Source organism: Plectropomus leopardus, chromosome 14 (genome assembly GCF_008729295.1).
Source record: "Plectropomus leopardus isolate mb chromosome 14, YSFRI_Pleo_2.0, whole genome shotgun sequence".
In the NCBI taxonomy this organism is placed as follows: domain Eukaryota; kingdom Metazoa; phylum Chordata; class Actinopteri; order Perciformes; family Serranidae; genus Plectropomus; species Plectropomus leopardus.
In genome coordinates, this window is record NC_056476.1 from 29207967 (window position 1) to 29231731 (window position 23765).

General features: G+C 38.5%; 1 protein-coding gene across 1 annotated transcript in view; it reads left to right on the forward strand.

Annotated features, from left to right (window-relative positions):
• Positions 1-11872: 11872 nt before the first annotated feature.
• The window catches only part of gabra2a (gamma-aminobutyric acid type A receptor subunit alpha2a), a 39701-nt gene continuing 27808 nt past the window's right edge, over positions 11873-23765 (forward strand). Inside the window, exons 1-3 of the mRNA XM_042500546.1 lie at positions 11873-12009; positions 12280-12356; positions 15288-15400. Coding sequence (XP_042356480.1) covers positions 12289-12356; positions 15288-15400 — 181 coding nt within the window. The 5' untranslated portion in view covers positions 11873-12009; positions 12280-12288. The remainder of the gene's footprint in view (positions 12010-12279; positions 12357-15287; positions 15401-23765) is intronic.

Here is a 23765-nt window from a genome sequence, read left to right on the forward strand (position 1 = left end):
TGCTTGAACACAATTACCAGTTGCTACAGCCCTAGTTGTGTTGTAAAATCTCAAAATAACTGGTACACGTGTCTTTTTTATATATTTGTAGTGTGCCTCTTTACTTTATCTCACAGATTGAGGCCATGTTTAGTCAAGAACCACCCCACTAAAAATGGCAAAGTCCTATGAGTTTATTAAAAAAATCTGTGATCATATGATAACAATGTGAAAATGATCCTTGTGTACACCAGGATCAGAAAAAAAAACATTTAAATAAAATAACAACTGAAAATGCTGTAGTATGAATCCCAGGCCAGTAGTTGGCAGTATAACTTTGTAATGACACACCATGAGTGCACACAAGAACCAACAGTGTTGATAAACTAAGTAGCATCAGCAGCACATACAGCTCAGTAGTCAGCCACTGCTGTTATTGTTGTCCTCACATTGGTGTGTGGCTTTTTGACTGAAATGTAATGCACACAGGAGAAGTGCAGCTATGAGGTCATTGTTCTCACAGAATTCGTGCATTGCCATTTTACACGGTGACAGAAGGGTTGGCGTTTTCAAAAAATTATACTCTGGAACCCAGTTTAGAAATTTTTGAGGACCCCAAAACACCATTATTGTGTGAAGGAAAGGCCAAACTGCTACAAAAGTTTAATGTTTCATGCAGGAACTGTTCTGCTGTGTAGAGTCACATGATATTAACTACTGTGTAGTTCTACTGTGTAGAAGACCCCTGAGACAGCAAAACCAAAAACTCTCAGGATGGTCAGCATGCTCAGAGCACAGGATTTACTCACAGTATGCTAGTTGACACTAACTTGAAGACATGTGGAATGCAGATTGCATGAAAAATGTCTAGTTAACTAAAACTTTGCAGCATGGCTAAAATTTATACAATTTTGGCTATTGTAAAATTGGCCTTAAATGTTATTCTGCATGGTATTAAAAAAAGTCTTAAATCTAACATGCCTTAAGCTGTAGGACCCTCAGAGGAGAAAGTCACATAGCCTCCATGTCACTTGCTGTGGAACTTGGGACTCGAAACAAAGGCAGTCTTTTAGTAGAAGAAGCTGACTGGTCCTCTGATTATGTCAGTTTGCAGCAGCTGTGGCATTTACCTCCCACGGCTCAGTCAAGACCCAGGAGACAAGAGGTGAGAGAGAGCACAGGTGATTAGTATCAAGCAGGTACTAAAATGAAACATTATCCCGCTGAACCTTTGTCATAATATTTATCATGTAGTTACAATCAATACATTAGGAGAAAATGTTTCTGAAGAATGAAAAGGAGATGAAATAATACAATAAGATAGATTTAAAGGCGCACAAAATATATACAAGATACTGCAACCAGGGGAGAGAGAGAGAGCAGTGGAGGTGGATATGGGGCTGGTATGGATGTCAATACTGAGCTAAATGCAGGCAAACACACGCTCAGATGTCTAAAAATAAGATAATTGTTCTTTAGTAATAAGAGCCTATGCAAGCCGATATTAAATGCATGTTTCATTTCCCAAACACAATCTTCCTTGCTTTCTGTAAATCCCATCTGGGCTATGTTTACACCTGATCTTCAGAGGTAGAGAATTTTCCCCATAAAACAAACCAGTACAGATTACATGACTTTTGGAAAGTGGAAGACATAGATATAGAGACAAACCTTGCGAACACTCACAAAAATGATTCCAGTCTGTTGTGACTGTTGTGATAAATACACCAATTCTGTTTTGGGGAGGACAGTTTACATCTGTGCCTGAAAAACAGGTGCAAAAGTCACAGTAAATCCAGCCCCTTCTAATTCCCAAGACCTGTCATGATGTTATTATATGCCAGCAGAAGGCCAGATGGAGCCTGCCGTGGTGGGAAATATGAGGAAGGGCAGCATCACTTGAGAGCGCAGCCAGATGGAGTCTGTTGCATCTGCATGACATGCCGCAGGATGGCCTCAGGTTCAAATTCTGGGTCTAACAAACCCCAGACTTTCATGCTGCAGTACGGTGTTGGTGTTTTTTTCTGCACCTCACCATGCGCCTCTTTTGCCTAAATCTAACCATTTGTGCCAGCACGTGTATTTGTTGATGTCCTGGTGTTGGTTGCCATGTGCTCTTGTTGCCTGAACATAACCGTGTGCAGCTTAATCCCACCATGTGCTTACGTTGACATTAGCAGCATCCCGGAATGAAAAGAGCAGACGCAGAGGATTACCTGAGCATAATATGTAGACATGAGATTCCACTGCAAAGTGGCAACATGTAATGACTTGGGAAAGAATGTGTTGGTAAAATGTTGTTAAATCTGGCCCTCATTCTTCTGCTCTTTGCTGAATTTCTATGTGAAATGGTTGAAAGCTGATATTTTGTTGCTGTGGTGGTACTAAAGGAATAATTAGTTTGTAGTAAGGAAGGGATGCCTCCTCTGGGGGCCATGAATATGTTGAGCTGTAATTTATTAATATGCACAAAGTTTACAGTTTGATCTGAGGATGGTTTCAGTCTACCGAGAGCAATAGAAGAAATGTGAAGCAGAACTAAATCCATTACGTTTTAACTTGTGGAGACAATGAATATACGTATGTTTACTGGTCTCTCAACAGATGGTGGGTCTGATAAAAAAAACATTTGAAAATTTAATCTTTTCAGTGAAGAAATACTGATTTGTCCTCACCCATAAAGCTCTTGACTTTTCACCAATCTTGATTTAAAATGTCAAACAGATCTTACATCACAACTTGTCTTTTTGGTACATCTGTTCCTTTTTTCTATTTTCTTCAATAACCTTCAATTACATTTCGTAATGGAATATCTGAGGAACATATTTCAAATTTCACAAGACTGACATCAGGTCACCAGCTTAGACAAGACCCATTCTGGAGGGTAGCCAAGAGGTTGGTGGTCAAGGAAGGCAGACAGCATCTGATGATCCCCTGGTCATGTGAATAACAGCCACTGTCTCTAAGAAGCAACAGACACATTGCATAATGTTATTATAACACAACATCTCTTACAGCTTGTCTAAGCAGGAGACTTTTCAGCCATATTTTTCAGCCAGCCATCTCATGCAAAACTGACGAACAGAAATGCTTCTCCTTTAATCAACCCAGCTTTCTGCACGCCGTGCAGCCATGTGCATGTAACAACTCCTACTTATGCTAAACACGCCCCAAGGTGTGCTTTGTATGCTCAACATCTATGTTCCTTTGTTGTAATATACTCTAAAACACCTGGCAACATGCAAAATGAGAATTTGCACGTCTCACCTTCTGTTTCTGAGTTATAATGGAGCGTAATGGCCAGAAAAGTATTTTTGCAGAACATTATGATCTCACAGTGGTGTTGACCTTTCACCTTTTGGAAATACAATGTCATCACTTCATCTTTTTAGGCAATTAAAAATTTGTGTAACATTTTTTTGACATATTTAGTGTAATAATTCTTAACCTTACGGTTCAAAACTTCTTTTGAGAGCTCACAGTGACCTGGACCTTTGCCCACCAAATTCTAATCAGTTCATTTTTTAGTCACAGTGGACACAAATTGCATTTACGAAAATGAGACGGACACAGGGTCACAATGACCTTCAACTTTGACCTCCAAATTCTGATCTGTTCATTGTTAAGTCTAAGTGGACATTTGTGCCAAATTTGAAGAAATTCCCTTTCAATATTGCCTTCACGAGAATGAGACAGGTGCAAGGTCTCATTGACCTTGACCTTTGACCATCAAAGTCCAGTCACTTCATTGCTGAGGCAAGTGGATGTTTGGACCAAATTTGAAGAAATTCCCTCAAGGAATTTTTAAAGATTTAGATTTAAGTATCGGTTTGAGCAAATCCTTCCTGCCAGATCATAGGAATCAAAAACATGTCTGTGACCCAAAAATTGTGTGTATTTACTGTTACTCTTCTTGTACAGAGCTGCATCACTCAAAGCAGTGAAAGCACAGGATGCTTGACTCTCCTTTTACACAATGAAGATACTGAGCTCCTCCCCCACACACCTGCATAAGAAATACTAGATGCACAGGTCTTGTCCTCAGTCAGGAACCGGCCATGATTTTGAAGTTCAACTATCTTACCAAACCAGTGTAGTAAATTCCGAGGTAAGGATTAAATATGAATGTGTAGTAATCTCCACCAGTCTTATATATCAAATACTCACTGGTATTCTAGAAGCTTCCTGGGTCAGGCTGATACCAAGACGGAGCTCTCCAGATAGCCTAAGGTGGATTCTTCATACTGGACTGAACCTGTCACAATTCATCGAACTGCCAAGTTCAGCTTTAAGTAGAGCACCATGGCGGATGTTGGTGTCATCTATGAAACACCTACCTGGGGGCTTGATACAGGCATGCTATGATTTGATAAAAAAAAACAGTTCAATATCCGTCCATCATTATTCATTTTATTTAATAAATGTGGGGGACTTAGACAACAAAATTTCCAAATCCCAGTCACATTAAATGGAAATACTTGGGTATAATCACAAATTACAAGCACCTCAAAACTGCCCTTAAAAAGAGTAGGTGGGCAAAAAACAGACTAACTGCCAGTGGAAGTTAAGGAACCCCCCCAAAGAACACCATAAACTAAGACGCCTGCCTGTTTTGTAAGCCCTGTTTCACATGAAATAAGATTGTGTTTAATCAGATTGCCTCAAACTGGGATGGGAACAACAAATAAGTAGAAAAGGTAATTTTTTTCATGCTGAAAATGGGGTCTTTGTAAATGATAATACATAACAAGTATTAAGTATGATTAGTATCTTCATACATGTATACAAAATAGTGATCGAAAGATGGCAGATAATGTATTTACTCTCTTAAGTGCTATTGTTTTTTTCTTTATCAGGACAGTGGTGTTTTATATGAAGCTTATACCAAAGCCACTTACCACATAAAAAAACAAATTTATTAGCACAAAGGACTCTTTCTTATAAAGGATACTTAATTAATCATTCAAGTGGAACATTATTTTTTCAGTGTTTTTATATATATATTCAATATAATATATATATATATATATATATATATATATATATATATATATATAAATATTCACACACACAAACACACAAGACCTATACATATGCATAATGTATGAAGAGATGTCAGCGCGAGGGAGCTACCTCAAAGAATGGCGCCCTGCAGCCCAGTTCTCAGAAGAACATGTGGTACGTTTCTTATCAGGATATGATATGTATGAAACATTTGCATGTTTCACACATGTCATATCATATTTTTTAAAGTAATACATAATGTATAGGCTGACTTGTCATCAGAAAATGAAAGAGATGGTGGATTGTGTCAGGGGCATTTCTAGGACTTGAGGACATCGGGAGCTTTGCCCCGACCTCGGTAGGTCCGTTTTGATCAACAAGTTCTATTTTAGAGCTTATTATACACTCTAACATGTTATTTACCCTCAAAAACATTTTTTTACTTTCCAGATCAGATGAATTGTGATGTTTATAATTTGTACTGAGTAGATATAAAATACTTTACAACAGCTATTATTGAAAATATATTGACTAGTGTTGGAAAAAGAGTAAAAACAAAAATGAACAGGATGACAGGTTATTAGATCATGGGCTTTTTATTATAATAAAGCTTATTTTTAGTTTTGAAACATAAATAGCCTACATATTTAGATCTGGGGCCATTTATAAAACATTCAGGGCTAAAGTCTCAGACGCCCACACCTAACAATGCTCCCTGGATGACATGTCACCTGGGCAAGATGTCGCGGAGCTGCAGACCACTGCAAAGACTATTAAAGAATAACAATCAGCAAAACAGGTTATTTTTAGAAAATCATTGCTGTGTTTTGTATGGCCTCTCCAGTCTCCTTCATGTGTTTTTCCAGCAGAAATAGTGACAAGTAAAGTGACTGTTTTGTACCAGGACATTGTTTGTTCATAGTGCAAATATGGCCAACAAAGGGGGCATTTAAAGCTGAAACATGATCTTTTCTTAACCATAACCAAGAGGTTTTTGTGCTTAAACATAACCACACATCAACCATAACATTGTTGAAACATAAAGTTTCAATGTATCGGCTACATAATAATGTGCAAGTGTAATGTCTCTGTGGTTTGCAGAAACATACACATTTTTTTCTGGCAATTGGGTTACATCCTGATTTGTTGGGGATTTTGTGCCCTGCTCAAAGGTACTATCACAGTGCCCTTGTGCACTGTTTTAGAACAGTGAATATTAATGCTTTTAACATACACCTGCCAGGAAATGAAAATACATCAAAATATAATAAGCTGTACTCGTCGCTAGACTCCTTTATAATGCTGCCATCATCCAGTTTCTCTCTCTTACACACACAAGAGCATGTGCCTGCTGTGCCTTTTGTAGTGCTCATGTTCAGGTCACTCTGACTGCGCCTGTGACTAAGCATTTACACTTCATGCCTGGATCCCCTCCATGACCCTTTGAGTACAGCCTTGACCTAACAGAGCCAGGAAACATGCAGTCCAGAGTGCTTACAGTCATCAGCACTGGCAGGAAAATGCACATGCTGCTACAAGAAGCCATGTCAGTCAACTCCCTGGCAGTTCTTCGGGTCAAGTTGTACCGCCACGCATTTTACTGTATGTAGGTTAGTGTGTTGACAGCATGAATCCTTTGGGATGTGGTCGTGACTTGTCACTAAACTGCACTCCTTACATTTCTTAACTCTTAACTCTTAAAAGAAAAGATAAATTACAAATTGACTTTGTAACACCAACAACAGAGCAAAGTTGACCAAATTATCTCTTTTAGCCCTTTGGTCCAAAGCAAGACAAAACTAATGAGCAAATTACAATGGAATTTGCAAAGTTTTTTCATGCTACCCATAGGATGTATCCTTCTCCAGTTCCTCTAATACCAACCTAACATCAAATTAAGATTAACATCTCCTGCTCTGAAACAAATGCAAGTGACTAACCTTCACATAGCATGAACCTGAATATCTTCAGTATATTTTATTTCTCCAGCTGCAGCTGTTTGGTTGCGACGGCAATTATCTTAATTTACTGGTTGACCTATCTTCAAATCCTCAACTTCAGTCACAGGCTTTCTTTGCAGGGTAGCTGGTCTCACACACACAAAATAGGGTAAAGGATTACAACAAGTAGAAGAGGTTTGGAGTAGAACCTCTTCTACTTCAGCCAGTCAAGGTAGTTTGAAGGTTGCTTTCCTTGACACCTCCCTGTGGAGGTATTCTGGGCGCATCCATCTGAGGGGAGACCACCTGGCATACCAGATCACACTACATATTCCATCTGCCTTCGGATCCCCAAAGAGGAGGTGGAGGATGTGTCTTGTGAGAAGGTCATCTGGACTACCTTGCCTATCCAGGGCCAGTGGTAGTAGAATAAGTGGAGTGAAATGGATGGGTGGGTATCGGTTAGTCTATCCAAAGTTTTGTTCCAGAGCAGTCTATCACTTAATCTATTGGCCTTAAGTTTTGCTGTGATCATTCAAGGTCCCAGGGTGATACTCGTGTTTCTGGTGACCTCACACAACACATTTAAACTCCTGTATATTTGTGGTGCACCATCTGACCATCAAGTGTTTCTACCTGTTCTGAATGGCCACACTCAAAGGTCCAGCTACCTCTTTGATGGCTTTCTAAGAACTCTTGGCCTCTTAACTCACATAATCATGAGTATCATATGATCATTGTGCTGACAAAGGTAAAGATGTAGTATAAAAAAAAACATTTATTTGTGCAAAGACGTAGGATGGATCAAACACAGGATTTCCCTACATGAGATTGGTGTTCTTGTCCATGTAGAGCCACGAAAACTCTGCACTCTTAAGATATGTAGTCATATTATCATATCACATTTTTTTAATGCTATATCTTTTATCTTTTATCTTTATCATCTTGCAAAGTTTTATCCTGCATGTTGTCTGTGGTGTCTGACAACTGTGTTAAATAGATGCCTTGTACTTTATACTGCATACCTAATCTACCTACAGGTGCAAATAAAGTAACCTGAACCTAAACCTAACCTAACCTAAACTATGTAACTTTATTTTAAATTCATTATGTGAGGACACCCAACCACAATTCCTTGCCTAAACCTAATCTAACTGGACAGGCTGTAAACGATATCAGGGCAAATGTATACTTTTGTTACACTTACTGATAAGAATAGCAACATTTTAAGTAAGTTGTTGGGTCCATCCAACTTTTTCATATTGAACAGTGCATTTTCAAGGGCCCTCAACACAGTTATAGGCTTTTAGTCTTGTTTATATGAAGGCTTATTTGATTCTTTGCAAATGATGCAAAACTTATGACCCTGTACTGTATTAAATGTCAAGCATACAAGGATGTTCTCTTTAAGATGGCTGATTTTCTAAATATCTGAGCACTTGACCTTTTGCCGGCACATTGTTTTGATCTAATAGCCGTGTATTGTTCTTTCCTTGCAGCCACCCCCTGACATACAGTATGTTAGCATCAGATCTCAGAGGATCTACTGACACTAAAGCGCTGCTAGCAGGGCAGGACATGACTGCACAACCAAATATTCCCCTGTGTGTTCTTGAACAGTTAGTACTGTTCCCTTCTTGTTTGTGAAGGTTGCTGCCGTCAGGGACTATTACTTGAGACATTTACGACCTTTCAGGTCTTGATGCCTCCACAGTTCATCTCCTGCTGTTTTTCTCCTTTCTCAAGTGTGGTCATAGCAGTTGCTTTCTGTTCCTTTTGTGATTTTGGGCTTTTGGCTCTCATTTAAAAAAAAAAAAAAAGAGAAGACAGTGCTAGTTTTAAAAAGAGGACCAATGGACAACTAGCTTTTCATTGTGGCATGCTAGAAAAACAAGGGTTTCTTCACGAAGTCAAGGTAACAAGGCATGACTAACTTATTTAAAAAACATCATTTTGTGGATAAGGTATTCCTTTAAGGTCAGGCAACATTTCCTGTCATAAACACAAAATGTGTCAACTCTATTAACTACATTGTTGTGCATAAATCCTTCGGCATCAGGCTCACAGAGGTTTTTTTCCTTTTTTATCCAACGTACATATTCAAGGGAAAACTGAGGGTTACAGTTTCTGTGTAGTTTAGTTGTTTTGAATGCACTTAGCAGTGGCTGCCACTGGAGGACCTAATGTAAACTGGCTCTTGGCCAATCGCTCCAGATTTGACTTGAAATGAGTTGAAACATAGTTACAGTTTGGATAACTTGTGTCAGCGTCCTGCATTTCTGATCACCTGCTCTTTTCTGCCTGCCCAGTCACCCAGCTCTCAGTTAGTAATTTCCCATTCACTGTGATTTCCTGCACTTCAGCACCAACCATCCCCATTTCATCAGACAGCTCAGTTCAGTTGGTCCTTATTATTGACAGCCAACATATATACCCCAGCCTTCCGGTCACTGGTTGCCAGATTATTCTTTACCTCTTATGCAAGACTATCCAGCACTTTATTCTAGACTGGTTTCCTGATGCTGACCCTGCCTGCCTTTGACCTGCGTGGTGATGCAGGTCTGATTTCTGGTATACGCACTAGTATTTTATTCCAGACCACAAATCATGCTTCTGCATTTTTTATTCATTTTTACTGTGTCTGTTTTGTGTTTACATCTGATGACAATGCTACTGTGTGCTGTTTTTGGGTCCTTATATCAACCAATACAACATGGAACATTGGGAAAGTTTTTGCAGCTCAATCACCAGAAAAAATGTTGGCATTGTATATTTCCACACACTACAGATGCATTACATTTGCTCATTATTATGTAGTGGATATGATGAAACTTGACATTTCAACAGTACTGTGGTTGTGGTTGGTGTAGGTTCAAAAATCACTTCGTCATGGTCAGAAAAGACCATGTTTAGCTTTAAATACCTGGCTTTGGGGGCACAATCCCCACTGGAGAAGGAGTTTCAGTAAAAGATAACCACTTTTTGTGGCATTGCCTCTGCTGGAAAACTAAAAGATAAATAAATGAATTAAATAAATAAATAAAAAAACTACATTTGGTGTCTAAAAAGCTGCTAGAAAAGAGTGATGACTTGCTACACCACAACCAATGTTGTTTATTGGTCCCAAAGTGGTCTGCAACTTGCATGCAGATGTGACATTATCAACCATCCCTGTCACCTCCATATGTAAAAGTCAGCGCATATATTCTGTCACTCTAGAAACGATGATATGTTACATATGAGACGTGCATATGCTGCAGAAACGGTCAGTGCCGGCATCTTCTTCTGGCAACTGGACTGGTTTTTGTCCATCAGTCTGGTTGCATCAGTCTTACAAATTCCATGTTCCAAACTGGCATCAGTACATCAGACTTTGGTGAGAGCTGGGCTAAGGCAGTCGTTGCCAAGCTTTTTCTGTCTTTAGAAGATGGAAAAGATACGTCACCCCTTTGTGTGAAATACTCAAAAGATCACGGTACTCTGTCTCATCAGTTCTTTCAATGCCCCAAGTTGCACATTTTTGGGGTCCTCTATTTGACTTTTTTTCCAAGGCTTTTGAGAAAGAGTTTCCCCCTGCCCCTGCTACCGCTCTATTTGCAGTGGTTGAGTCAAGCGGAGTGAATAAGTTTAAAGCTCAGATCATCTCTCTGTCTAGTATTCCGCTTTCTAGTGAGAAAATTGCTGTTATGAATTTGGAAATCTGAGAAGCCCCTTACATTTGATATAGGCTTAAGGATTTAGCAAATGTTGTACATACATGAGAAAACAAGATTTACTATGTCAAACAGGGAGAAAGTCTTTCCAAAAATCTGGCAACAGGTTATTAATCTGATCAGAAAATTAAATTAAATGGTTAAGGGTCTAACTTTGAAATCTTTCTTTCTAAAACACAAGAAGAGGCCAACAAGCAACTTTAAAAAAAAAACAATGACCAAATAATAATGAGAAATAAGTAAAAAGATACAAGATCACCTGAAAATAATAATAACAAAATAAAATCAAAAAAAGAACCAAGAAAATGTCATCAATAAATGAATACACTTTTTTTTTTCATATTGATAAATATATAATTATAACAATTGTAAATATAATTTTCTAGACATTTCTACTCATTTTTTTGATAACATGTAATAATCGATTATTAGTTTAGTATTCTTCTTTAGTTTAGTTTGCAGGACATTTCTTTCCAAGTGGCTCATTATGGGTTTTTTTTTTCCGTTTTTTTAAAAAAAGAAATCAAACCAATTTTTATTGGTTTCAGAGGCTTAAATTCTAGTCAAAGGTGTCTTTTTTCTGGTTTGTGTTACAACCAATGTCCTTATTTATTTATTTATTTATTTATTTTTGCTGTTGTTTTGCATGTTTGTGCATTTGCCATTGGTGTTTTTTTTTTTTATCGTATTCTTATACTGCTCTATAAAATCACTAAATAGATGTTAAAAAAAGATGAAAAATGACATGCCTTCAATGTATCAAATTTACTTTAAGAGGCAACTTAACTAGCCATACTAGCACTAGCAAAAACAAAACCGAACTGCATGTTTCTTGTCACGAATGTTAAATCAGCTCAAGTTCTTCAGAGAAATTGTCTGGATTTGTGTGTGTGTGTGTGTGTGTGTGTGTGTGTGTGTTTTGATCACTAAAGTTCACATTGTACCAAGGAGAAGTCTACTTTTTATATTTAATTAACAAAGGTGCATTAATTAGAGTAACCATAACACCTATTAACACCCGCACATTTTTTTAAGCAACTTGCACGGTTGATTGTCATCGTGCGCAGCGGTGCGCACTAATGAATCCCCCAGTACAAGGAAATGAACGCTTCCCCACCGGCGGACCACTCCACATCAGTATTTCTCCATCAGTGCGCGGTGCTCCAGTAAGGCGCTGCTCTTTGTACAGCGTGCTCCCAGGTTAGTCTGTGGGTGAGCTGTGGGGACTCCCTGTCGGAGGAGCTGACAGAATGGACGGACAGTAAACGCGCTCGTCTCTCTAGGTTGATATTTTTTCTCCTTTTAATCTCCACTGGGTTTTATATACCGACCAGTCTCTCCAGGAAACCCCGGGGACACCTGTCGCGCTTCAGGTAGGCAGAATTATTCGACAATGACACTTAATTGGATGGATTCCACACGCACGCGAAAAAAAAGCTGTGGAGAGAGCTCATTGTTGAGACGGTGTTTGGATGGAGAGTTCTTTGCTGAATTGAGCACCAGTGTGAGGAAGCCGGTGTGATGTGTGTCTTTGTGGAGACCCATATCAGCGTGGGCTCCATTTAATTGCAATAAGGTGCTTTCTTTGTGCCGCTCTGCCGTGAAATTACGCGCTCTGAAAGCGTCTCCCGTTTTGTTCTCAGGCTTCAGCTATGCGAGTACGATGGAGCACACATGCCATGCCTGTATTGGTCGCTTTGATCGTTCTGTGGCAGACACGGTAAGTTTTTTTTTTTTTTTTTTTTTTGTCAGTGATGTTATGTATTTATAAATTAATAGTTTAACAGTAAAAAATACTACCGCATGGACGGCGCGCGTACAGGCAGCGCGCACAGCTCCTGGTTGCCGAAACAAAGGCTTTTTAACAGGCTGTTTTTGTTAAGAAACTGTAGTCGGCTAGTATCGACTACAATGAACCACAGTCGACATAAGGATGTATAATAACACGTCCTTTCTTCGCGGATGCTCTGAGCGCTCCTTTTCTTCCCACCCAGTACGCGCACCACCGAACCCCGTTGATACATCTGTAAATTAAAGGATTTATTGCATATCAGATACATTTCACGCAACTTTGCAGTTCTTAAAGACTTGTTATGACGTTTTGGTGAGTTCGGCTCGTTGATAATAAATTACGCATTGTTGTATTTTGAAAAATCTGAACTTTATTAATTATCATCCATTGAAGTGCACTCCGGCGGAAAAAGATAACGCTTGTGAAAGGGCAAAGCATTCTCAAATAGAATACATTTGTTTTTTCACCCCCTTGTAGAAATGAGTTGTCCCAAGAATAGAACAGCATTGCTATGATAATGCTCAGTGAAGTGAGCCAGGTTATCGACCACAAACAGAACATACATAATGCTCCAGGGAAGTTAATTTACCTATTTCTTGTTTTACAAAAAATATCATAGCAAATTAATTCTGAGACTTGTGTGTTTAAAAAGGCAACAAGAGCAATTTGACTTATTTTGCCACAATTCCCTGCTTCAGTGCATCTCAATACTTAATCTTTCATATTAGATTAAGCAATACATTACCGAGCTAGATTCTTGTTTACAAGCATTATTCCTCCTGTTCTGGTGGCAAAGTAGACAGTCTGTAACAAGCTGCCTTATCAGTGGATAAAATGTCACTCTGAGTGTCCATGCTCATTATGACAGTTTAAAGCATCAGCAACATGTTAGAATATAGTCCGCAACATAATTCATACATCATTTACTGTGTAATGGTTTGTATGGTGTGCCGGTACATTCTGTACTGACACATATAGTTTAATGCAGCAACAACACAACAAGATGTGAAGTTAGGGAATAAGAGGCAAACAATCTGGGAACTGAAAAAATACTCATACTGTAAGCATTTTTTAACTGGTATCAAATCTTGTATTACGGGGTGCAGTATGACTGAGCAACAAAGCTTGAAGTTGTCCTTGAAAACTGAGTTCTGTAGCACTTTATAAATATGCTGTGATTTATGTAAAAATCAGGATTTATGGCTCACCTACACTGGAGGGGTAAAATGTCAGCAAAAGGATAAAAGGCAAATAACGTGTTTTCTATATAACTACAGGCTGAGTTTATGTTCTTTTGGAACAAACAGAGGTCCAGGGACAGTACTGTGGTTCTATAGCCTCTATGTTACTGTAAATGTTAACCATTGTCCTCAGAGGGGACCTCAGCAGCCTGAGGTGGTAGCGGTTTATGTGGATTGACAGTGTTGTCAAACATTGTTGCTGTGTCCATCTGATGGCTGAGGCAGCTGTCACAGTGTGACGGACATTAACAGTAAAGACCAACATTACTAAAAATGATTCCAATATCAAGTTCAAACTCGGCATGATTAGATTTCATTATGGTGATGTTTCTCCTTGCATCCATTACTCATTTCCTCAACTTGCGTCTCCTTGTCCCACCCACGGGAGATGCAAGTGGAGGAGGTGAGGAAGAGACGCGAGGCAGAGCTATCGCTGGAGACAGTGCTATAGCTGGAGACTGTGCTATAGCCGGAGAATGGGCTATCACTGGAGACAGTGCTATAGCTGGAGACAGTGCTATAGCTGGAGACAGTGCTATTAGTGGAGACAGTGCTATCGCTGGAGACAGTGCTATTAGTGGAGACAGTGCTATCGCTGGAGACAGTGCTATAGCTGGAGACAGTGCTAAAGTTGGAGACAGTGCTATAGCTGGAGACAGTGCTATAGCTGGAGACAGTGCTAAAGTTGGAGACAGTGCTATCGCTGGAGACAGTGCTATAACAGGAGACAGTGCTAAAGCTGGAGACAGTGCTATAGCTGGAGACAGTGCACAGGATTGCAGGGCAGATCAAACATTGTTTTCAGGCGTCACATATTGCCGCTTTATCAGTGGATTTCAGCATGTAGGATGGGTATCCCCCCTGCATCTACTGTTGACATTCTTGGATGCTGCAACCATCGCCAGGATGTCAACACCAGCACATGGTTAGGCTTAGGAATGAAAAGCGATTAAGGCAACAAAAGCATTCTCTGTCCACAGAGACATTGTCAGAGGACTTTTATTTTGAAACGGGAGTAGAGAAGTTTAAGTAAAATGGACATCTTTGTATTTCCTTATCTGTGTGACAGAGAGACTTCTCTTTCCAACGCTGCATTAACATTTCCACATTTGAAAGAATAAGAGGCAACACTCTAGAACCTAGTATTTGATGAAAAAAAAAACTTTAAAAATGATCTTCTCTTTTGTTATGTCCCCAAAATAGTCTGTAATTTAAGTGGCTCAAAATGTATGAAGTTTCACAAATTCAGCCAAAAGATATCCAAGATACTAGTTAAAAAAAGGCCCTCTAATGAACATGTTTTGCTTACATTAACAACTATACGATGAGTTTCTTAAAGGTTATTCAGCATGGCCATGAATCAGCCTTGTGCCACTGGGGTGATTTTACATAACATTTAAAATGTGTCACATCATTTGACATGCAAGAAATCCAGTGCAACATCATATGTTCTAAGTTTAGTATGAAATAATCTGGGATAAAATGGATTTGATTGTAGGTGGAGATTACCAAGATATATCATCACCCACCACAGTTCTTAGTAGTATTTAAATGAAGTGTAAGTCACTAGCTGATGTAGAGTTGTTTGTCCATAATCACACATTTGTCTTTCATTTAGGTCACAAGCAGATTCCAATTCAACACGTAATTTCAAAGACATCACAACCTTCACCAAGATCCTGGACAGTCTGCTGGACGGGTATGACAACAGACTGAGACCTGGTCTGGGAGGTAAGACAGACAATACTATTCACATACTTGTGTATGTGCACCAGTCAGAGGGTTCAACCTTCATTTACTATTGCACTCTTATGAATTTGAGGGACTCATGAGAGACAGATTCTGCAAAGAATGGTCAAAATTGAATCTGGATTTTAATCCCCAAGTATGAGTCAAACTCCTAAAATACTGCATCCTACATTTCCCATAATCCCATTTAAGTATTTTATTAGACGCCTCCTGCAGTGTATCCTGCAGTGTATCCTCATACCCAGGAATGGCGATACATATCCTAATTGTCGGGCGCAAACCTCATATCTCCACATTTCATTTTTTTCAGTGTTTTTTTTCATAAATCAATTCTATTCCCCCCCCCCCCCCCCCTTTGTGTCTTTCAGTGGGTTTTACCATTTCTCAACCAATGAAATTTATTTAATAAAAGCTTGTGATTAAACCTATCTTCACTGGATCCTTTAACAAACAGTGTTTTTTTTCTAATTCTTGAAAAAACACAGTTTTGGAGACAGCAGCGATATTAAAATTACATTATTTTGGTTAACAAACGGTTATGAATCAGTCTCCTGGGGAAAGTCCTGTGTTGTTTGATCATTCATTGGGTCATCCCAACATGCCTCCTTATATGGACTTTAAGTCTTTTTACTTCTTCCTTTTCACGCCACATGTTTCAGACCTTCTTGCTGCGGTTTATACTTAAGGCATTCATTGAGAATGTTGCTGTGATGTGCCCAAGACATGTTGTTTTAAGCTTAAAAAAAAAAAAAAAAAATCTGAGCTGAGCTGAATGACAATATTAAAATGTGAAGTGGAAACTCCTGTGCCAGAGACAATCAGTGAATCTCTGTGCATGCATACACACTAGCCAGCCAGTTTAACTTCTGTCACTATCGTCTGGAGCGGGTCAGTGGACATTGCTGTTGCAACTAATGATTTTCTTCATTTTTAATTAAGGTGGTCATTATTTTCTCAATCCTCTGATTATTCATTAGGTTTATAAAATGTCAGACTATTTTAAAAAAAGAAAGAAAGAAAGAAAATAAATTGCCTTTCACGGAGGTGGTTACATTTGTGAGCTTAAACCTCCCAAATATGCAAAAAATGACTTAAACAAAAAGTTAGCACCAAAATCTTGATCTTTAATATTCTTAATCTATTTTTGGTCCAGCTCTACATGAGACCAGTGTAAACTTAAATACCATAAATGCTCAGATCAAAGGCATAACATTGAAGATTCTTATCTTTTGATTTCAATAATACAATAGCTGTGGTGTCGTCATTCCATACTCACCACTCCTTTTTTTTTCTTTTTTTTTAAACTGCTGTTAAACTATCCGTGACACTGAATATATCTGGCAGATGTTTCAAATTAAAAGCCTTCCAGGAAAAGGTGGGGGTCCTTTAATATGTAATATCTGCACAGGAAATGTTTTATTGCAAAGTAGAATTGCTTGGACTTAATTTGTGAATCACAGCAGTATTTCTCTTACAAAGAGAAAATCAGAGCAGCAAACTGATGAGTATGACAACACTGATGAAATAAGTGTTGCAAAAATCTGCTGAAAACTAAATGTATTACCAGCGTGGGGAGGGACACAGGGAGTAATGAGTTTGCATCAATGGTAAGTACTGTGAAAACAGAAGCAGATCAGAAAACAACATGGCTTCTTATTCAAATCTGATCAGCTATTCTCATAAAATAGCAGGAAGAAGAAACAGTGGGTTCCACAGGAACTGAAGTTATCAGGCTCTGCATTTATTGAAAGAAAAACTCTATCAAAACATCTGTTTATAAACTGCCCAAACATTAATTTGGTTAAGATACTTCCACCTATTACACAGTGTATTTACAGTATGAGAATGGGTCAATTCTGAAAAAAACTCCCATTTATCACCAAGAAGTTTTTGCGCTCACACCAGGTGGTATTTAAGGTGATTTTAAAAAGCTATATTTCATAAAACTGCAATGGAAACACTTCTTTGGCTTTTCTAGGTCACATGATGCTATGGCTATGTGCTTGTCAGTAGGAACCGGCTCCGTTGGGCATAATCCAGCAGTCGCTACAAGAGGAGTTGTGTTTTATTGACATTTTGAAAGTATTGCTTAAGTTTTGTGCAAATCTTGAAGGAAACTCACCTACAATCCCCAAATCAATATCAAGATTTTCAGGAACAAGTGAATTGAATGTGAAGACGAGGACATGTTTACCTCATCTATGTAAATCCCAATAGCTGCTACAGTTAATTATCATTTCAGGACAGAAAGGCTGTAACACCCGCAAATGTAATAACAACCTATAAATGTAATAAACCATAAATGTAATACAAATTTGCACCTTGTAATGTAATCATCCCATAAACATAATACATTTCCCAAAACTGTAATAGCATTTGCCTACTACAAACACATTACAAAATTTCCTGCAAAGGTTCAGAAAAGACAGCTATACTATGTCCAGAAAAGACATTTATACTATGTTGAGAAAAGACATTTATATGACATCCAAAAAAGACATCTATACTATGTCCACAGATGTCTTTTGTGGACATGTGCAGACAATGTTGTATCACGTTTGTAGTAGTAAACTGCTATCATGTTTGTGAGGAATTTAGCTGAAGATTGTGAGATTATTACATTAAAAGCTGCAGATTTGTGTTACGTTTGTGGGCCATTATTACGTTTGTGGGTGTTACAAGTGCAAAAGAAACTGTAACATGTGCAGTAAATTTTGATGTAAGACAGAATTATATAGTTTGCAACATTTTTTAACTTATTGTGTTATAGTGTGTGTTTAGACTTTAAATATTTATTTTCACCTTTGTTTTTTGTTCTTGTTTTTTTTAAATCTCTGATGTCTTTTCACTACTCTGAGCTCGCACAAAAATTCCTGTGTTCCTGTCTGTGCACATACAAATGGTAAATAAACTTCTTGAATCTTGATTGCTTCTATAATGTCAGAGAAACAGTGTAATACCTGCAGCCTGTGTCTTTATCCTGTGGTGTTCAGAGGACAAGGCAATGAAGGACGACTTCCAGTGTCGTAAATGAATTGTTAACGGAGGCTCTCACTGCGTCTCTCACTCATACTAGATCCTGGCTGATGCTATTATGTTGACAGCACTTTAATTAAGAACGCTGAACAGACAGTTTCACTGAATCTACTCAGTAGTTGTCCATCATCTGTCTTTTATGGACACGCTGGACACACAAATGAAATGCATCCAGGACGTGTTGTATTTTTAGTGGTAACATCCTGCTATCTGTACAAAATAATTCGCTGACATGAAATTTTAATGCCGCCTCACTAGACAAGAGTCGCTTAAGAACAAATCTAAATATTTGAAGACTCGTTGCCAAAACATAATCGGTGTATCTTGAAAATAGAAACAAACAATTTCAATAAAACATTGGCTTCAGTTTAATATTTCTTGTATACAGTTGGCTCAGAACTGGAAAAGTCCTGCAGAACATAAAGTAATTGCTATTTTAAATTCCTTGCTGTCAGTGTATTTGGGAAAGCAGGTGTTTGTCAGAAAGGTTGTTTTTAACATGTTGTAGGGAAATGTAATCTGCAGCATCAGGTGTTGGTGATGATTGCACACTAGCTTACTAAGCTTTAGATGTTTGCTCTTAGACGGTACTAAGAGTCAGGTCTTTTTTTTAACATTGTTGCACTTTTTTCTGCTCTGAATCCTGTATTTCTCTAAGAGAATCAAAGAAACAGCGACAGCATCGATCTCTTGTTCGAAGGCCAGTGATAAGTTATAACTCGGGGTGTGACGATACACAGATATGATGGATCATACTCCACTTCAGGAGTACAGTTTGGTGCAAGTTTGATACAGAGGATAAAAACTGCATAATGATCCATTTCTTTTCATTTATTTTGAAGAGACAGTAGTGCAAGTGTTGCTGGGGACTGAGCTGGTTACTTTGGTCAACTATTTTCATTTTTAAAGGGATAGTTTGAGATTTTTGAAATGGGGCTGTATGAGATACTTAGGTAAAGTCAGCATGTTACATACAGTAACTGACGGTCAATGCAGAAACAGATGGGGTGCACACCCCACAACTCAGTATTACCCTGCCGTACAGAGGGGTTGATATCAAAACCTGTTTTAGCCACTTAAAAAGAAAGCCCATCTAAAAAATACAGTATCAGTCTAATGGGTGCCGTACTAAGAGTGTTTTCAACGTTTCAGAAGGATCGCATAACAGCTGCTAACAGTACTTTCTGAGCCAAACAGCTGACCAGCGTTGGATGAGAAATGCAGTGCCAAAGAAAAGGGCTGTGTGACGAGAAGGTACTTTAATATCGTGTCCACTTAGGCTGATATTGATATTTTCAGTAGGACTTTTTCTTCAAACCCTTTGGGAAGTACACCCCGTCTGTTTCTACAAACAGGGAGCATGCCGACTGCCATCTACTGTATGTAATACATTGACTATGCATCATGGATATATTAAAAAGCCATAGCATCATGTGACCTAACAAAGTGAGAAAAAAAGTGCTTCCATGGCATTTGAATCCCCTGAAACACCACCTCAGGCAAGTGTAGAAACTTTTTTGCCATAAATGAGAATTTTTTCTAGATTGACTTGTTTTCAGTAGGCGCATTTTATATGCGCAATTTCAGTTTGGGCGGTTTGAGGGTTAATGGAAATCTGCCCAGTGAAAACCTGGTTCAGAGCACCCAGGACCTGGAACAAACTGAACCAAAGGGTGTACCCGCAGAATTCTTGAGGTGTTGAATGGATTTGATAAGTTGTGACATAAAGACTTATCCATTGGCACTGAACATAGACTCATGAGACACAGTGGTGAAGGACAGCATGGCCATCTTGGACTTGATGACTCCCTGGCTGTATCGCTTCTCTTGAGAGTAGACATAGACCAGTGTGAGCACCTGGTCGACTTATTGAGTTTACTGTTTAATGAGAAATGTTCATGTTGAAGACTTCTACTGTCCTAACAGTAAATATGTATATATATATACTGTTATATATATATATATATATATATATATAAATAGATAGATATAGATATACAATTAAAAAATAAAACTTAAATAGGCCACAAATCCTTCAAAGAAGACAGTAAAGGCTTACATTATGCCTGAATATTGTAGTTATATTACACAACTTAAAGGCAATCTTTATGAATAAGTTTTTGTTTGAATATACCTTATTTTTTTAAAAAAAGGTCATTTGATTTTTTATTTAGTTTTGTTTTGTTTTTGCACTTTAAAACCCAGAAGGTCATTCCACACTTAAATGTACTAAATGGGATTTGTTTCGATAGATATAATGCCTTTTGTATTTCAAAACACGTTTGTCTCATTAAAATGCAGAATGCAATATGGCAGATGATAAATGCACTAAATTGCTTAATTTTGAGGTTTAGTTTACTATTTTAGTGCTCAGACTTTAGTAATTTTACTAATAAAGATATTGATCTTTCTAAAGGGAAAGGTAATTAGTTGCTTGTTCATTATAAGGGACCTTAGACTGTCGTATTTTCTCCACTGTATATTACCATTACCCTTTAATAAAGCAAAAGTATTTTAGTGAAAACATTTCCGCGAGCATATCTGATTACTTGATTAATCACAAGAATAATGGGTAGATTACTCGATTACTAAAATAATTGGTAGCTGAAGCCCTAATCTCAGCATCTGGATAGATGTTTGGACACTTCAGCCGTGTAAGGATGTCCTCCTGAGGTGTTTCTGATGGACCCTGTAGTGTTAGCAGTGTCTAGTTGGGTTTGGATTCTCATCATCCTATCCTCGTACCCTGTTAACCCTGAGTGCCCTCTATATGCTGCACCTCCCTCTCTGTCCTCCTTTCCCCTGAGAGATGCTCTGTATAAGAGGGCCCTCACCTCTGATCTTTAAGGTGTCAGTGGTGGTTCAGGGGTAAATTGGATATTGGTTTGTGTCAGTGTTTTCCTGTACACTGTGGTATTTACGCTCCTCTCACTCTTCACATGAACACAGGTGTCTAAAGAGAAGGCTTGCCATCTTCTTCTCATGCCTGAAACCTTTGGAGGAACATAGTATAGATATTGCTAATTCATATATCCCTGTTAGGCATGAAGACTGAGACATTTACTATATTGGTAGATAACGATGACTGGGATGTTGCTTTGGTTGAGCTGGTCAGGCATGTCTAGTCTTTTTAGTTGACACTAAAGCTTGCTGCCTTGGCAACAAGAAAAAAAAACAGTGATGAAGGGGAGCTGTTGGCTGAACAATAGAGGTCACCAGAGAAATTTTAATTTTATGTATGGTGCATGGGAGATGGTAGTAGCCCTATTGTTTCCATCGCTTTACAGCAGGGTTTATTTTTACATTTGTCAAGAAAGCCCTTCAGTGTTTTACTGCTAATGTGCTGCGGTCGATTACTGCTCAGATGTGTTCTTTTATGAGTGTTCGTCACACACCATTCACTGAGCTGAAGAGCATTTTAAACATGAACAATGTTGAACTTGTGTGTGTGTTCTGCTTTTAACTTGTAGGATAGTAATTGTGCTGATTTTTACAAGACTTTCAGTCCTTTATAGGGATGGGGATTGAAACCTGGTTCTATTGAGGACCCTGGGCTTTTTTCAAAACCTGGAAATCACAAATGTTTGAGCTTATTGATACTGCTGTCGAGTTCCTTTGGTCCTATGATGTAAAATTAACTCTCACGTGGAGTCACATCATTTAAATCCAGTCACCGGTCAATTGTTCATTCAAGTTTTTAAATACAATTGAATTGACAGCCAGCAGATATTAGAGCAAGCAAAAAAGAAATCTGGTGGTCAAGGGGGCGGGATACAGCCAGTCTTCACACTCAATGCAGCGTTAGTAAGCACACCCAACCTTTGTAGCAGGTCCCATCAAAAAATAAAAATGTAATATCAAGAAAAAGAAAATTAAGTTTTTGTTGAGAAACTTGAATAATACAGTTTTTGGGGTCAGAAACTTGTTTTCCCATCAATATAAAAATGTATTGTCGAGATGGCATTACAACCTGTTTAACGTTGTATCATGAGCTCTAATCATTTTATAATACATAATGACGGAAAAAGTTCTAGCAGCGCGCACATCCGAAAGCAGTAAAAACTAGGTGCCGGACAGAATAAAAATAGTTGCAAAAACACAAAGTCTGCACACTAGATAATGCTCCCATTAATTACCTATTATCCTATTATCTATTACCTCCATATGTGGGACAAACCTCATTCAAATAAAAAGATGAACAATCCTTACCCCTATTCCTGTAGCTGCAATAGTTTCTAACAACTGTTGGAAAAAGGACCCTAGTCCACCATCAAATAAGACCTTGTAAGATCTGCTGTAGCCAGCAGATATGTGGGCCAAAACCTCCTCTTCTGTGCGTTACTTATTGTTTACAGTTTGATTAGCAACTTGTGCATACTCTGCTTTTAACCTGTAGAATTCAGAATGTGCTGACTTTTGCAAGACTCTCAGTCCTTCAGCAGCCTTTGCAATCTGGGATTCCTTACTGCATTGCCTATTTCTGGCCAAAAATGTTTTTGGAAACTTGTTTTAGCTTACTGCTGACTTTAATTTTTGTTTGTTTGTTTGTTATCAGCTGGCCGTGCTTTGTTTTTCAGATGGGAAACTCATTACATCACCCACTAACGAGAGCATTTATTGGTGCTGTGCAGCACATGGGTTGTAGTAGTTGTGGGTTTTCTACAACTTGAACACAGCAAATAGCCCAGTCATTTTTCTCTTTTTTCTCTGGTCATGTGGCACCAATTTTAAAAGTACTTGTGTTGTGCTTTTACTTTCTACTGCAGAGACAGCTCAGTTTTATCTATAGTCCATCTTTCTAGCAGTTGAATACTTCCATAAGAGTTGTTTCCACATTAATTTTTTGTTCATGGTGCGTGTGTTTGATAAATGTGCTCATCTTTACATGGTGGTATGAGTGTTCTTCAATCTACAGCTCAGATTACATTTTGGAGTCACGCACCTGAAAAGAAATATGTTCATACTTGAGGAGTTCATCTTTTTTTGTACAAGTTGTAGAGTAAATTATGTCAGTGCCACCTTCAGCACCCCAGGCGGTGAAAGACCAACATATTAATGCAACGTTCCAGCTGTATATGCCCTCATGTGCGGGAATCACTCAAAGCTTCATTTTTGTGTGGTGGCTCGACAGTCTCTCCACACAAGATGAAATGCGGCGCCTCGCTTTGCATTTATACCTTTGCGACAGTAAGTAAAACGTCAGAGACATGAAGAAGCAGAGGGATCACACAGTTAACCCCCTCCACCGCAGGTTCTGACAACACCAGCGTTTGATTCATGGATGAAGAAAGGATGAAGAGTCGGGCCGTTT